The 16,605-nt window shown below is 51.9% G+C and overlaps 1 protein-coding gene across 6 annotated transcripts in view; it reads left to right on the top strand.

The window, feature by feature from the left end:
- The window catches only part of LOC140386457 (obscurin-like protein 1), a 329,104-nt gene that overhangs the window by 298,256 nt on the left and 14,243 nt on the right, over positions 1-16,605 (top strand). For 5 of the 6 annotated variants that reach the window (XM_072468865.1, XM_072468847.1, XM_072468841.1 and 2 more), the window contains 4 exons: positions 560-721; positions 2,015-2,119; positions 2,932-3,198; positions 5,312-5,581. In XM_072468865.1, coding sequence (XP_072324966.1) covers positions 560-721; positions 2,015-2,119; positions 2,932-3,198; positions 5,312-5,581 — 804 coding nt within the window. The remainder of the gene's footprint in view (positions 1-559; positions 722-2,014; positions 2,120-2,931; positions 3,199-5,311; positions 5,582-16,605) is intronic. The other variant, XM_072468832.1, reaches the window with a different exon arrangement.

Raw genomic sequence — 16,605 nt, 5'->3', positions numbered from 1 at the left:
TCTGTCCAATTCCCTTTTGGAAGTTCCTCTTGAATCTGCTTCCACCGCCCTGTCAGGCAGCACCCTTCCAGACCACAACAACTGATAGGATCTCAGAAGGTTTGTGGGCTGGAGGAGGTTACAGAGATGGGGAGGGGCAAGGCCATGGAGAGATTTGAATACGGGGAAAGGATTTAACCAGGTTTGGAACCAATTTGATTAGTGAGAATGGGGGGGGGGGGAGGGGGGGAATGTGTTGATGGGACATGGTGTGAGGCAGGATAGAGGCAGCAGAGTTTTGGATGGCCTCAAGGTTACAGACGCTGTGATATGGGAAGCTGGCCAAGAGACCATTGCAATGGTGAAGTCTGGCTGAAACCACAGCACAGGGGAGGCAGGAGGAGATGGGCCATGTTATGAGTAAAGCCCTTGTGTTGGAGCAGACATGAGGTTGGAAGCCAAGCTCGGGATGATGGAAAACGGTGAGTTTGCCAATGGCCTGGTTGAGCCTCAGAGTAGGACAGGGCGGGTGGGCATGGCTTTGGGCCCACTGAGTGATTTTAGTGTTTTTATCTTTCAGAACGGGAAATTCAGATTGTGAAGGAGCTGGAGGATGTGGAGGTGCGCGAGAACGACAATGCAGTCTTCGTCTGTGAAGTTTCTCATGAAGGAGTGCAGACTGAATGGTTAAAGGACGGATATAAAATCAGATCAAACAACAGTGTCAAAATCAGACAGGAGGGTAAGAAAACACCAGTGGGGTTCCACAGACACTGACAAAATATTGGTCCATTAAAATGTTTCTCTGCAAGATACTGAAGTGGGGTGGAAAACTGTGGGAGCTACTTTCCAACGCGGCACAGTAGCACAATGGTTAGCACTGTTGCTTCACAGCGCAGGGACCCGGGCTCGATTCTTGCTTGGGTCACTGTCTGTGTGGAGTCTGCACGTTCTCCCCGTGTCTGCGTGGGTTTCCTCCGGGTGCTCCGGTTTCCTCCCACAAGTCCCGAAAGACGTGCTGTTAGGTGATTTGGACATTCTGAATTCTCCCTCCCTGTACCCGAACAGGCGCCGGAATGTGGCGACGAGGGGATTTTCACAGTAACTTCATTGCAGTGTTAATGTAAGCCTATTTGTGACAATAAAGATTATTATTATTAATCCATCCAGGTTTGCCAATCAAATAATATAAAGTGAAGAGGTTTACTCTGCTTTTGATACACTGGCTATCTCACACAATGTCCCATTCACACCTTCCCACTCAGAATCACTGATTTGATCCTGGGACTATCTGATCGGATAGTGTAGAGGGAGCTTTGCTCTGTATCTAACCCCGTGCTGTACCTGTCCTGGGAGTGTTTGATGGGGACAGTGTAGAGGGAGCTTTGCTCTGTATCTAACGCCGTGCTGTACCTGTCCTGGGAGTGTTTGATGGGGACAGTGTAGAGGGAGCTTTACTCTGTATCTAACCCCGTGCTGTACCTGTCCTGGGAGTGTTTGATGGGGACAGCATAGAGGGAGCTTCACTCTGTATCTAACCCCGTGCTATACCTGTCCTGGGAGTGTTTGATGGGGACAGTGTAGAGGGAGCTTTACTCTGTATCTAACCCCGTGCTGTACCTGTCCTGGGAGTGTTTGATGGGGACAGTGTAGAGGGAGCTTTACTCTGTATCTAACCCCGTGCTGTACCTGTCCTGGGAGTGTTTGATGGGGACAGTGTAGAGGGAGCTTTACTCTGTATCTAACCCCGTGCTGTACCTGTCCTGGGAGTGTTTGATGGGGACAGTGTAGAGGGAGCTTCACTCTGTATCTAACCCCGTGCTGTGCATGATCTGTGCACAGATTTTGTTCATGTTGCTGAGGAAAGAACTGGGAAGAGAACTGAGTTTGATTTGGAGGCAAGTCAATGGGTGACCCTTGTTGTCTAACCTCCCCTGTTAACAATTCCCTTGCCCAGTTCGCTTCAGCAGCCTGAGTTCAGGGCAGGACTATTGTGTGATGGAAAGCCGATTTTGTTACTGTCTCATTTTTCTAGGGACCAAACATTTTCTGCTAATCTGCAAGGTGAAGGCAGAGGACGCTGGCGAGATCCGATTCACCGCCAAGAATGTCGAGTCTGTCGCTCGTCTTGACGTTAACGGTATTTGAGCTGCTTCATTCTAACTGTGATCTTTAGCCTTTATTTCCAGGGATTGAAGCAGCCTAGTGATGGCAGCCCCCACCCACTACCTCCCCCTCGAGAGAGAGAGAAGGTCATGGGTTAAAGAGAACTGCTCACTCCAGAGTCTTGACCCTGTAGGGGCTGGTTTAGCACACTGGGCTAAATCGCTGGCTTTGAAAGCAGACCAAGGCAGGCCAGCAGCACGGTTCAATTCCCGTACCAGCCTCCCCGAACAGGCGCTGGAATGTGGCGACTAGGGGCTTTTCGCAGTAGCTTCATTGAAGCCTACTTGTGACAATAAGCGATTTTCATTCATTTCATATCGGCCTGCCACGTGCAGTGCTGAGGAAGTGCAGCACTGTCGGAGGTGCCATCTTTCCGGTAAGACCTTTAACCAATGCTCCTCCGGTGGATGTCAATGATCCTGTGACACTATCTTGAATAACGCTGGAGACTTCTCTCCAATCCCTTCATCCCTAAGATTTTATTAGCTGGTCATTGACCATATGGCTGTGCACAAATTAGCTGCTTTTTCTCCGACATGACAACAGTGTCTACAGATCAGAAAAAATGTGCTTTGTGGGTTGGAAGATGCTTTTGGATTTCCTGGCATTGTTGAAGGTTTTGGAGACGTGCAAGTCTTCACTGGGTGTGGGGTGGGTGAGGTGAGTAACAGGCAGATTCTTGGGTTGGGCGCGAGCCACCGGGGGCAAGCGAGGGGGCGAGAGCAGGGAGTCCCCGGAGGTTGACGGGTTCCTCTAACGCCGCGCACTGTGCCTCTTCTCCCTCAGAGCTGCCCATCAAGATTGTGAAGCCCTTACGGGACAAGACGGCGCTGGAGAAACACAAGGTCATCCTGGAGTGTACGGTCTCCAAACCGCGCGCCAGGGTGCGTTGGTACCGGGGCGAAGAGGAGATCCATCCCACGGACAAGTACCAGATCTGCAGCGAGGACTGCTACCGCCAACTGGTCATCCACAACGTCAGCTTCGAGGATGAGGACACCTACACCTGTGATGCCTTTGATGACTGCTCGTCTGCCAAGGTGCTGGTGGAAGGTACGTTGATTACAGCCAGTCCGTTCAGGGGACGGTGAGGAAACACTTCCTCAATTCTCTTCGCCCCCCCAGAAAAAAACATTGAGGCTGGGGGACCACTGGGAATTTCAAAGCTGAGATGCATCAATTTTAATTGGTTGTGGGGATTAAGGGTCGTGGAATGTTGACAGGTAGATGGACTCAAAATGCGAAGCGGCCACAATCTGGCTGAGTGGGGAAAGGTGCTCGAGGAGCTGAATGGCCTCCTCCTGTTCCTCGGTTCCACCGACACAATGGGAAGAAAGTCTGAGAGAGAGCTAGGGAGAGAATGAGAGAGAACGAAATTGTGTGAGCGAGAGAAACAGGGAGAGAGAGAGAGAAATAGAGAGATAGAAATAGAGAACAAAATTGAGGGAAAGTAATGAGAGAGAGAAATGGAGAGAAATAGAAAGAGAAATAGAGTGAGACTGTTTCTCTATTTCTCTCTCTCTCACAATTTCATTCTCTCTCTCATTCTCTCCCTATCTCTCTCTATTTTTCAAACTTTTTTCCCAGCCGAACGCACCCAAAAGCCGACTTTTGTCCGCTGAATCGTGCCCTCTATTTCTCCGTCTCTCACTCCATTCTCTCTCTATTTCCCTCTCTCTCTATTGCTTTCTCTCTCTGTCTCTGTATGTCTCACTCTCTATTCCTCTCTCTCTACTGTATCTCTCTATTCATCTATTCTCTCTCAGCACCGAGAATCACCCGGCTATTCAACGGCACTTAGCTGGGTTTTTCTGGTCTCGGCGAGTTCCTCCGCGCCGAGGCCGCACTTTGAGAGATTTCCTGCTGGCGCGCTGATGTCATGCCAGGCGGGCAGTGCCAAGGTTCCGGGGAATGTCAGGATACCACCCTGTCCTGTCCCCGACCACCCGGGGGTCTCTAATGCCCTGCGAGACACCCCCCCCCCCCCACCCCAAGGTACTGTGACACCTGGTCCACGTTTGTGTAGACCAGTATTAAACGGCGGCCTGGCGAGATCTCGCAAGCGCAGCCTTTGTCTCCCGGGTGCCGAGTTCACTTAAATATACAGCTGTGGATCTCGCCCAGGGAGGGGGAGATTCCGGTCGAACCAGGCGGAGCGAGTCAGGTGACTGGAACTCCCGGGATTCACACGATCACTGAATCAGACCCAGAGAGAAATGGAGATAGAGAGAGAAACAGAGAGAGGAGGGGAGAGAGAAATAGAGAGAGATAGAGATAATAATAATTGTTATTGTCAGAAGTAGGCTTACATTTTTTTTCACATTTAGTGGACCCAATTCCTTTTTGCCAATTAAGGGGCAATTTAGCGCGGCCAATCCACCTACCCTGCACATCTTTTGGGTTGTGGGGGTGAAACCCACGCAGACACGGGGAGAATGTGCAAACTCCACACGGACAGTGACCCAGGGCCGGGATCGAACCTGTGATCTTGGCGCCGTGAGGCTGCAGTGCTAACCACTGCGTCACCGTGCCGCCCTTGTAGGCTTATATTAACACTGCAGTGAAGTTACTGTGAAAAGCCCCTGGTCGCCACACTCTGGCGCCTGTTCGGGTACACAGAGGGAGAATTCAGAACGGAACACCCGGAGGAAACCCACGCAGACACGGGGAGAACGTGCAGACTTCACACAAACAGTGACCCAGCGGGGAATCGAACCCGGGTCCCTGGCTCTGTGAGGAAGCAGTGCCAACCACTGTGCCACCGTGCTGAAACAGAGAGAGACAGAGAGTAAGAGAGAAATAGAGAGAGAGGAGGGAAGAGAGAAATAGAGAAAGATAGAGAAAGAGAGAGAGATGGAGAGAGAGTGAGAAATAGAGAGAGAGCGAGGGAGTGAGAAACAGAGATAGAAAGAGAGTGAGAAATAGAGAGAGAGTGAGGGAGAAAGAAACAGAGTGAGAAATAGAGAGAGAACGAGAGAGAGAGAAACAGAGAGTGAGAAATAGAGAGAGAACGAGGGAGTGAGGAACAGAGAGAGATGGAAAGAGAGTGAGAAATAGCGAGAGAACGAGGGAGAGAGAAACAGAGGATTAACAGGAAGAAGCAGGGAGATCCAGGAACAGGTCAGTGCCATCGGAATGAGATTTTGCTTGACTCTTTTTGTTGCAGAACAGGCCATTCTGGTGGTGAAGGATCTTGCGGACGTGGAGGTGACAGCTCCTCATGGTGTGGCGCTGGAGTGCGAAATGTCAGTGCCTGTGATCAGACCCCCACAGTGGAGCCTGAACGGGCAGCTCCTTCATCACGGGAACGGGGTCCATGTGGAAAACAAGGGCACCATACAGAAGCTGATCCTCAGCAAAACGTCCCCCGGCATGAGTGGCGTGGTGAAGTTCACGGCGGGGAAGGCGCGCAGCAGTGCACAGCTCACGGTCAAAGGTAACGTTCTCCGGGAGATTGCAGCACTGCGTTGTACAGGGGTCCACTGGCATTTATATCACCGTTCTAAAACAGTGAAACACACGTACGTCAGAGGATCCTTTTTTCAAAATGTAGACTACCCATTTCATTTTTTTTCCAATGAAGGGGCAATTTAGCGCGGCCAATCCACCGACCCTGCGCATCTTTGGGTTGTGGGGGTGAAACCCACGCAGACACGGGGAGAATGTGCAAACTCCACACGGACAGCGACCCGGAGCCGGGATCGAACCCGGATTCTCGGCGCCCAGAAAAATGAAAAAAAAATGAAAACCTCTTATTGTCACCAGTAGGCTTCCAATGGAGTTACTGTGAGAAGCCCCTAGTCGCCACATCCCGGCGCCTGTTCGGGGAGGCTCATACGGGAATTGAACCGTGCTGCTGGCCTGCCATGGTCTGATTTCAAAGCCAGCGATTTAGCCCAGTGTGCTAAACCATGAGGCAGCAGTGCTAACCACTGTATCATCAGTCCACACCTCCTTCAGAGAAGCCTAATCCAATAAAATTTAATAGGTCAAAGCAGCAGCGGTAATAAGTTTCAAAGCAGGAAAGAGAAGTTGAGGGAATTACGGAGGAAAGTCCAGAATTTAGGACGCAGTAGGTGGAGGCATGACCGCCAATAGTGCAGCAAATTGGGAAAGCAGTCAGACTACCAATATCGCCCTGAGAGAGAGGGGACTGAGAGACACCAGTCAGTGTACAGATATCTCCCTGAGAGAGAGGGGGGACTGAGAGACACCAGTCAGACTACCAATATCGCCCTGAGAGAGAGGGGACTGAGAGACACCAGTCAGTGCACAGATATCTCCCTGAGAGGGAGGGGACTGAGAGACACCAGTCAGTGTACAGATATCTCCCTGAGAGACTGGGGACTGAGAGACACCAGTCAGTGTACAGATATCGCCCTGAGAGGGAGGGGACTGAGAGACACCAGTCAGTGTACAGATAACTCCCTGAGAGGGAGGGGACTGAGACACCAGTCAGTGTACAGATATCTCCCTGAGAGAGAGAGGGGACTGAGAGACACCAGTCAGTGTACAGATAACTCCCTGAGAGTGAGGGGACTGAGAGATACCAGTCAGTGTACAGATATCTCCCTGAGAGAGAGGGGACTGGGAGACACCAGTCAGTGTACAGATATCTCCCTGAGAGAGAGAGGGGACTGAGAGATACCAGTCAGTGTACAGATATCTGCCTGAGAGAGAGGGGACTGGGAGACACCAGTCAGTGTACAGATATCTCCCTGAGAGGGGAGTGAGAGGCACCAGTCAGACTACCAATATCGCCCTGAGAGAGAGAGGGGACTGAGAGACACCAGTCAGTGTACAGATATTGCCCTGAGAGGGAGGGGACTGAGAGACATCAGTCAGTGTACAGATATTGCCCTGAGAGGGAGGGGACTGAGAGACACCAGTCAGACTACCAATATCGCCCTGAGAGAGAGAGGGGACTGAGAGACACCAGTCAGTGTACAGATACCTCCATGGGAGAGAGGGAACCGAGATACACCAGTCAGTGAACAGATATCGCCCTGAGAGAGAGAGGGGACTGAGAGACACCAGTCAGTGTACAGATATCTCCCTGAGAGAGAGAGGGGACTGAGAGACACCAGTCAGTGTACAGGTATCTCCCTGAGAGAGAGAGGGGACTGAGAGACACCAGTCAGTGTACAGATATCTCCCTGAGTGAGAGAGGGGACAGAGAGACACCAGTCAGTGTACAGATATCTCCCTGAGAGAGCGAGGACTGAGAGACACCAGTCAGTGTACAGATATCTCCCTGAGAGAGAGAGGGGACTGAGAGACACCAGTCAGTGTACAGATAACTCCCTGAGTGATAGAGGGGACAGAGCGACACCAGTCAGTGTACAGATATCTCCCTGGGAGAGAGGGGACTGAGAGAGACCAGGCAGTGTAAGGATATCTCCCTGAGACAGAGAGAGCACTTAGAGACACCAGTCAGTGTAAAGATATCTCCGTGAGAGAGCGGGGACTGAGAGACACCAGTCAGTGTACAGATATCTCCCTGAGAGAGCGAGGACTGAGAGACACCAGTCAGTGTAAATATATCTCCGTGAGAGAGCGGGGACTGAGAGACACCAGTCAGTATACTGATATCTCCCTGAGAGAGAGAGAGGGGACTGAGAGACACCAGTCAGTGCACAGATATCTCTCAGAGGGAGAAAGGGGACGGAGAGACACCAGTCAGTGCACAGATATCTCCCTGAGACAGATGACTTAGAGACACCAGTCAGTGTAAAGATATCACCCTGAGAGAGAGGGGGGACTGAGAGACACCAGTCAGTGTACAGATAACTCCGTGAGAGGGAGGGGACTGAGAGACACCAGTCAGTGTACAGATATCTCCCTGAGAGAGAGAGGGGACTGAGAGACACCAGTCAGTGTACAGATATCTCCCTGAGAGAGAGAGGGGACTGAGAGACACCAGTCAGTGTAAACATATCACCCTCAGAGAGGGGACTGAGACACACCAGTCAGTGTACAGATATCTCCCTGAGAGGGAGCGGACTGAGAGACACTAGTCAGTGTACAGATATCTCCCTGAGAGAGAGAGGGGACTGAGAGACACCAGTCAGTGTACAGATATCTCCCTGAGAGGGAGGGGACTGAGAGACACCAGTCAGTGTACAGATATCTCCCTGAGAGAGAGAGGGGACTGAGAGACACCAGTCAGTGTACAGATATCTCCCTGAGAGAGAGGGGACTGAGAGACACCAGTCAGTGTACAGATATCTGCCTGAGAGAGAGAGAGGGGACTGAGAGACACCAGTCAGTGTACAGATATCTCCCTGAGAGAGAGGACTGAGAGACACCAGTCAGTGTACAGATATCTCCCTGAGAGAGAGAGGGGACTGAGAGACACCAGTCAGTGTACAGATATCTCCCTGAGAGAGAGAGAGGGAACTGAGAGACACCAGTCAGTGTACAGGTAACTCCCTGAGAGGGAGGGGACTGAGAGACACCAGTCAGTGTACAGATATCTCCCTGAGAGAGAGAGGGGACTGAGAGACACCAGTCAGTGTACAGATATCTCCCTGAGAGGGAGGGGACTGAGAGACACCAGTCAGTGTACAGATATCTCCCTGAGAGAGAGAGGGGACTGGGAGACACCAGTCAGTGTAAAGATATCTCCGTGAGAGAGCGGGGACTGAGAGACACCAGTCAGTATACTGATATCTCCCTGAGAGAGAGAGAGGGGACTGAGAGACACCAGTCAGTGCACAGATATCTCTCAGAGGGAGAAAGGGGACGGAGAGACACCAGTCAGTGTAAAGATATCTCTCTGAGAGAGGGGACTGAGAGACATCAGTCAGTGTCCAGATATCTCCCTGAGACAGATGACTTAGAGACACCAGTCAGTGTAAAGATATAACCCTGAGAGAGAGGGGGGACTGAGAGACACCAGTCAGTGTACAGATAACTCCGTGAGAGGGAGGGGACTGAGAGACACCAGTCAGTGTACAGATATCTCCCTGAGAGAGAGAGGGGACTGAGAGACACCAGTCAGTGTACAGATATCTCCCTGAGAGAGAGAGGGGACTGAGAGACACCAGTCAGTGTACAGATATCTCCCTGAGAGAGAGGGGACTGAGAGACACCAGTCAGTGTACAGATATCTGCCTGAGAGAGAGAGGGGACTGAGAGACACCAGTCAGTGTACAGATATCTCCCTGAGAGAGAGGACTGAGAGACACCAGTCAGTGTACAGATATCTCCCTGAGAGAGAGAGGGGACTGAGAGACACCAGTCAGTGTACAGATATCTCCCTGAGAGAGAGAGAGGGAACTGAGAGACACCAGTCAGTGTACAGGTAACTCCCTGAGAGGGAGGGGACTGAGAGACACCAGTTAGTGTACAGATATCTCCCTGAGAGAGAGAGGGGACTGAGAGACACCAGTCAGTGTACAGATATCTCCCTGAGAGGGAGGGGACTGAGAGACACCAGTCAGTGTACAGATATCTCCCTGAGAGAGAGAGGGGACTGAGAGACACCAGTCAGTGTACAGATATCTCCCTGAGAGGGAGGGGACTGAGAGACACCAGTCTGTGTACAGATATATCCCTGAGAGAGGGGACTGAGAGACACCAGTCAGTGTACAGATATCTCCCTGAGAGAGAGGGGACTGAGAGACACCAGTAGTGTACAGATATCTCCCTGAGAGGGAGGGGACTGAGAGACACCAGTCAGTGTACAGATATCTCCCTGAGAGAGAGGACTGAGAGACACCAGTCAGTGTACAGATATCTCCCTGAGAGAGAGAGGGGACTGAGAGACACCAGTCAGTGTACAGATATCTCCCTGAGAGAGAGAGAGGGAACTGAGAGACACCAGTCAGTGTACAGATAACTCCCTGAGAGGGAGGGGACTGAGAGATACCAGTCAGTGTACAGATATCTCCCTGAGAGAGAGGGGACTGGGAGACACCAGTCAGTGTACAGATATCTCCCTGAGAGGGAGGGGACTGAGAGACACCAGTCAGACTACCAATATCGCCCTGAGAGAGAGAGGGGACCGAGATACACCAGTCAGTGTACAGATATCGCCCTGAGAGAGAGAGGGGACTGAGAGACACCAGTCAGTGTACAGATATCTCCCTGAGAGAGAGGACTGAGAGACACCAGTCAGTGTACAGATATCTCCCTGAGAGGGAGGGGACTGAGAGACACCAGTCAGTGTACAGATATCTCCCTGAGAGAGAGAGGGGACTGAGAGACACCAGTCAGTGTACAGATATCTCCCTGAGAGGGAGGGGACTGAGAGACACCAATCTCTGTACAGATATCTCCCTGAGAGAGGGGACTGAGAGACACCAGTCAGTGTACAGATATCTCCCTGAGAGAGAGGGGACTGAGAGACACCAGTCAGTGTACAGATATCTCCCTGAGAGGGAGGGGACTGAGAGACACCAGTCAGTGTACAGATATCTCCCTGAGAGAGAGGACTGAGAGACACCAGTCAGTGTACAGATATCTCCCTGAGAGAGAGAGGGGACTGAGAGACACCAGTCAGTGTACAGATATCTCCCTGAGAGAGAGAGGGGACCGAGATACACCAGTCAGTGTACAGATATCTCCCTGAGAGAGAGGACTGAGAGACACCAGTCAGTGTACAGATATCTCCCTGAGAGAGAGAGGGGACTGAGAGACACCAGTCAGTGTACAGATAACTCCCTGAGAGGGAGGGGACTGAGAGATACCAGTCAGTGTACAGATATCTCCCTGAGAGAGAGGGGACTGGGAGACACCAGTCAGTGTACAGATATCTCCCTGAGAGGGAGGGGACTGAGAGACACCAGTCAGACTACCAATATCGCCCTGAGAGAGAGAGGGGACCGAGATACACCAGTCAGTGTACAGATATCGCCCTGAGAGAGAGAGGGGACTGAGAGACACCAGTCAGTGTACAGATATCTCCCTGAGAGAGAGAGGGGACTGAGAGACACCAGTCAGTGTACAGATATCTCCCTGAGAGAGAGAGGGGACTGAGAGACACCAGTCAGTGTACAGATATCTCCCTGAGTGAGAGAGGGGACAGAGAGACACCAGTCAGTGTACAGATATCTCCCTGAGAGAGCGCGGACTGAGAGACCCCAGTCAGTGTACAGATATCTCCCTGAGAGAGAGAGGGGACTGAGAGACACCAGTCAGTGTACAGATATCTCCCTGAGTGAGAGAGGGGATAGAGCGACACCAGTCAGTGTACAGATATCTCCCTGAGAGAGAGAGGGGACTGAGAGACACCAGTCAGTGTACAGATATCTCCCTGAGAGGGAGGGGACTGAGAGACACCAATCTCTGTACAGATATCTCCCTGAGAGAGGGGACTGAGAGACACCAGTCAGTGTACAGATATCTCCCTGAGAGAGAGGGGACTGAGAGACACCAGTCAGTGTACAGATATCTCCCTGAGAGGGAGGGGACTGAGAGACACCAGTCAGTGTACAGATATCTCCCTGAGAGAGAGGACTGAGAGACACCAGTCAGTGTACAGATATCTCCCTGAGAGAGAGAGGGGACTGAGAGACACCAGTCAGTGTACAGATATCTCCCTGAGAGAGAGAGAGGGAACTGAGAGACACCAGTCAGTGTACAGATAACTCCCTGAGAGGGAGGGGACTGAGAGATACCAGTCAGTGTACAGATATCTCCCTGAGAGGGAGGGGACTGAGAGACACCAGTCAGACTACCAATATCGCCCTGAGAGAGAGAGGGGACCGAGATACACCAGTCAGTGTCCAGATATCGCCCTGAGAGAGAGGGGACTGAGAGACACCAGTCAGTGTACAGATATCTCCCTGAGAGAGAGGACTGAGAGACACCAGTCAGTGTACAGATATCTCCCTGAGAGAGAGAGGGGACTGAGAGACACCAGTCAGTGTACAGATAACTCCCTGAGAGAGAGAGAGGGAACTGAGAGACACCAGTCAGTGTACAGATAACTCCCTGAGAGGGAGGGGACTGAGAGATACCAGTCAGTGTACAGATATCTCCCTGAGAGAGAGGGGACTGGGAGACACCAGTCAGTGTACAGATATCTCCCTGAGAGGGAGGGGACTGAGAGACACCAGTCAGACTACCAATATCGCCCTGAGAGAGAGAGGGGACCGAGATACACCAGTCAGTGTACAGATATCGCCCTGAGAGAGAGAGGGGACTGAGAGACACCAGTCAGTGTACAGATATCTCCCTGAGAGAGAGAGGGGACTGAGAGACACCAGTCAGTGTACAGATATCTCCCTGAGAGAGAGAGGGGACTGAGAGACACCAGTCAGTGTACAGATATCTCCCTGAGTTAGAGAGGGGACAGAGAGACACCAGTCAGTGTACAGATATCTCCCTGAGAGAGCGCGGACTGAGAGACCCCAGTCAGTGTACAGATATCTCCCTGAGAGAGAGAGGGGACTGAGAGACACCAGTCAGTGTACAGATATCTCCCTGAGTGAGAGAGGGGATAGAGCGACACCAGTCAGTGTACAGATATCTCCCTGGGAGAGAGGGGACTGAGAGACACCAGCCAGTGTAAGGATATCTCCCTGAGACAGAGAGAGCACTTAGAGACACCAGTCAGTGTAAAGATATCTCCCTGAGAGGGAGGGGACTGAGAGACACCAGTCAGTGTACAGATATCTCCCTGAGAGAGAGAGGGGACTGGGAGACACCAGTCAGTGTAAAGATATCTCCGTGAGAGAGCGGGGACTGAGAGACACCAGTCAGTATACTGATATCTCCCTGAGAGAGAGAGGGGACTGAGAGACACCAGTCAGTGCACAGATATCTCTCAGAGGGAGAAAGGGGACGGAGAGACACCAGTCAGTGTACAGATATCTCCCTGAGAGAGGGGACTGAGAGACACCAGTCAGTGTACAGATATCTCCCTGAGAGAGAGGGGACTGAGAGACACCAGTCAGTGTACAGATATCTCCCTGAGAGAGAGAGGGGACTGAGAGACACCAGTCAGTGTACAGATATCTCCCTGAGAGAGAGAGGGGGGACTGAGAGACACCAGTCAGTGTACAGATATCTCCCTGAGAGGGAGGGGACTGAGAGACACCAGTCAGTGTACAGATATCTCCCTGAGAGAGAGGACTGAGAGACACCAGTCAGTGTACAGATATCTCCCTGAGAGAGAGAGGGGACTGAGAGACACCAGTCAGTGTACAGATATCTCCCTGAGAGAGAGAGAGGGAACTGAGAGACACCAGTCAGTGTACAGATAACTCCCTGAGAGGGAGGGGACTGAGAGATACCAGTCAATGTACAGATATCTCCCTGAGAGAGAGGGGACTGGGAGACACCAGTCAGTGTACAGATATCTCCCTGAGAGGGAGGGGACTGAGAGACACCAGTCAGACTACCAATATCGCCCTGAGAGAGAGAGGGGACCGAGATACACCAGTCAGTGTACAGATATCGCCCTGAGAGAGAGGGGACTGAGAGACACCAGTCAGTGTACAGATATCTCCCTGAGAGAGAGGACTGAGAGACACCAGTCAGTGTACAGATATCTCCCTGAGAGAGAGAGGGGACTGAGAGACACCAGTCAGTGTACAGATAACTCCCTGAGAGAGAGAGAGGGAACTGAGAGACACCAGTCAGTGTACAGATAACTCCCTGAGAGGGAGGGGACTGAGAGATACCAGTCAGTGTACAGATATCTCCCTGAGAGAGAGGGGACTGGGAGACACCAGTCAGTGTACAGATATCTCCCTGAGAGAGAGGGGACTGAGAGACACCAGTCAGTGTACAGATATCTCCCTGAGAGAGAGGACTGAGAGACACCAGTCAGTGTACAGATATCTCCCTGAGAGAGAGAGGGGACTGAGAGACACCAGTCAGTGTACAGATAACTCCCTGAGAGAGAGAGAGGGAACTGAGAGACACCAGTCAGTGTACAGATAACTCCCTGAGAGGGAGGGGACTGAGAGATACCAGTCAGTGTACAGATATCTCCCTGAGAGAGAGGGGACTGGGAGACACCAGTCAGTGTACAGATATCTCCCTGAGAGGGAGGGGACTGAGAGACACCAGTCAGACTACCAATATCGCCCTGAGAGAGAGAGGGGACCGAGATACACCAGTCAGTGTACAGATATCGCCCTGAGAGAGAGAGGGGACTGAGAGACACCAGTCAGTGTACAGATATCTCCCTGAGAGAGAGAGGGGACTGAGAGACACCAGTCAGTGTACAGATATCTCCCTGAGAGAGAGAGGGGACTGAGAGACACCAGTCAGTGTACAGATATCTCCCTGAGTGAGAGAGGGGACAGAGAGACACCAGTCAGTGTACAGATATCTCCCTGAGAGAGCGCGGACTGAGAGACCCCAGTCAGTGTACAGATATCTCCCTGAGAGAGAGAGGGGACTGAGAGACACCAGTCAGTGTACAGATATCTCCCTGAGTGAGAGAGGGGATAGAGCGACACCAGTCAGTGTACAGATATCTCCCTGAGAGAGAGAGGGGACTGAGAGACACCAGTCAGTGTACAGATATCTCCCTGAGAGAGAGGGGACTGAGAGACACCAGTCAGTGTATAGATATCTCCCTGAGAGGGAGGGGACTGAGAGACACCAGTCAGTGTACAGATATCTCCCTGAGAGAGAGGACTGAGAGACACCAGTCAGTGTACAGATATCTCCCTGAGAGAGAGAGGGGACTGAGAGACACCAGTCAGTGTACAGATATCTCCCTGAGAGAGAGAGAGGGAACTGAGAGACACCAGTCAGTGTACAGATAACTCCCTGAGAGGGAGGGGACTGAGAGATACCAGTCAATGTACAGATATCTCCCTGAGAGAGAGGGGACTGGGAGACACCAGTCAGTGTACAGATATCTCCCTGAGAGGGAGGGGACTGAGAGACACCAGTCAGACTACCAATATCGCCCTGAGAGAGAGAGGGGACCGAGATACACCAGTCAGTGTACAGATATCGCCCTGAGAGAGAGGGGACTGAGAGACACCAGTCAGTGTACAGATATCTCCCTGAGAGAGAGGACTGAGAGACACCAGTCAGTGTACAGATATCTCCCTGAGAGAGAGAGGGGACTGAGAGACACCAGTCAGTGTACAGATAACTCCCTGAGAGAGAGAGAGGGAACTGAGAGACACCAGTCAGTGTACAGATAACTCCCTGAGAGGGAGGGGACTGAGAGATACCAGTCAGTGTACAGATATCTCCCTGAGAGAGAGGGGACTGGGAGACACCAGTCAGTGTACAGATATCTCCCTGAGAGGGAGGGGACTGAGAGACACCAGTCAGACTACCAATATCGCCCTGAGAGAGAGAGGGGACCGAGATACACCAGTCAGTGTACAGATATCGCCCTGAGAGAGAGAGGGGACTGAGAGACACCAGTCAGTGTACAGATATCTCCCTGAGAGAGAGAGGGGACTGAGAGACACCAGTCAGTGTACAGATATCTCCCTGAGAGAGAGAGGGGACTGAGAGACACCAGTCAGTGTACAGATATCTCCCTGAGTGAGAGAGGGGACAGAGAGACACCAGTCAGTGTACAGATATCTCCCTGAGAGAGCGCGGACTGAGAGACCCCAGTCAGTGTACAGATATCTCCCTGAGAGAGAGAGGGGACTGAGAGACACCAGTCAGTGTACAGATATCTCCCTGAGTGAGAGAGGGGATAGAGCGACACCAGTCAGTGTACAGATATCTCCCTGGGAGAGAGGGGACTGAGAGACACCAGCCAGTGTAAGGATATCTCCCTGAGACAGAGAGAGCACTTAGAGACACCAGTCAGTGTAAAGATATCTCCCTGAGAGGGAGGGGACTGAGAGACACCAGTCAGTGTACAGATATATCCCTGAGAGAGAGAGGGGACTGGGAGACACCAGTCAGTGTAAAGATATCTCCGTGAGAGAGCGGGGACTGAGAGACACCAGTCAGTATACTGATATCTCCCTGAGAGAGAGAGAGGGGACTGAGAGACACCAGTCAGTGCACAGATATCTCTCAGAGGGAGAAAGGGGACGGAGAGACACCAGTCAGTGTACAGATATCTCCCTGAGAGAGGGGACTGAGAGACATCAGTCAGTGTCCAGATATCTCCCTGAGAGGGAGGGGACTGAGAGACACCAGTCAGTGTACAGATATCTCCCTGAGAGGGGGGGGACTGAGAGACACCAGTCAGTGTACAGATATCTCCCTGGGAGAGAGGGGACTGAGAGACACCAGTCTGTGTACAGATATCTCCCTGAGAGAGAGGGGACTGAGAGACACCATTCAGTGTCCAGATATCTCCCTGAGAGGGAGGGGACTGAGAGACACCAGTCAGTGTACAGATATCTCCCTGAGAGGGGGGGGACTGAGAGACACCAGTCAGTGTACAGATATCTCCCTGGGAGAGAGGGGACTGAGAGACAACAGTCAGTGCACAGATATCTCCCTGGGAGAGAGGGGACTGAGAGACACCAGTCTGTGTACAGATATCTCCCTGAGAGAGAGGGGACT

Source organism: Scyliorhinus torazame, chromosome 2, assembly GCF_047496885.1.
Source record: "Scyliorhinus torazame isolate Kashiwa2021f chromosome 2, sScyTor2.1, whole genome shotgun sequence".
NCBI classification, from domain to species: Eukaryota; Metazoa; Chordata; class Chondrichthyes; order Carcharhiniformes; family Scyliorhinidae; genus Scyliorhinus; species Scyliorhinus torazame.
Note: the sequence above shows the minus strand (reverse complement) of the source record. Positions and strands in the feature narration are given on the sequence as shown.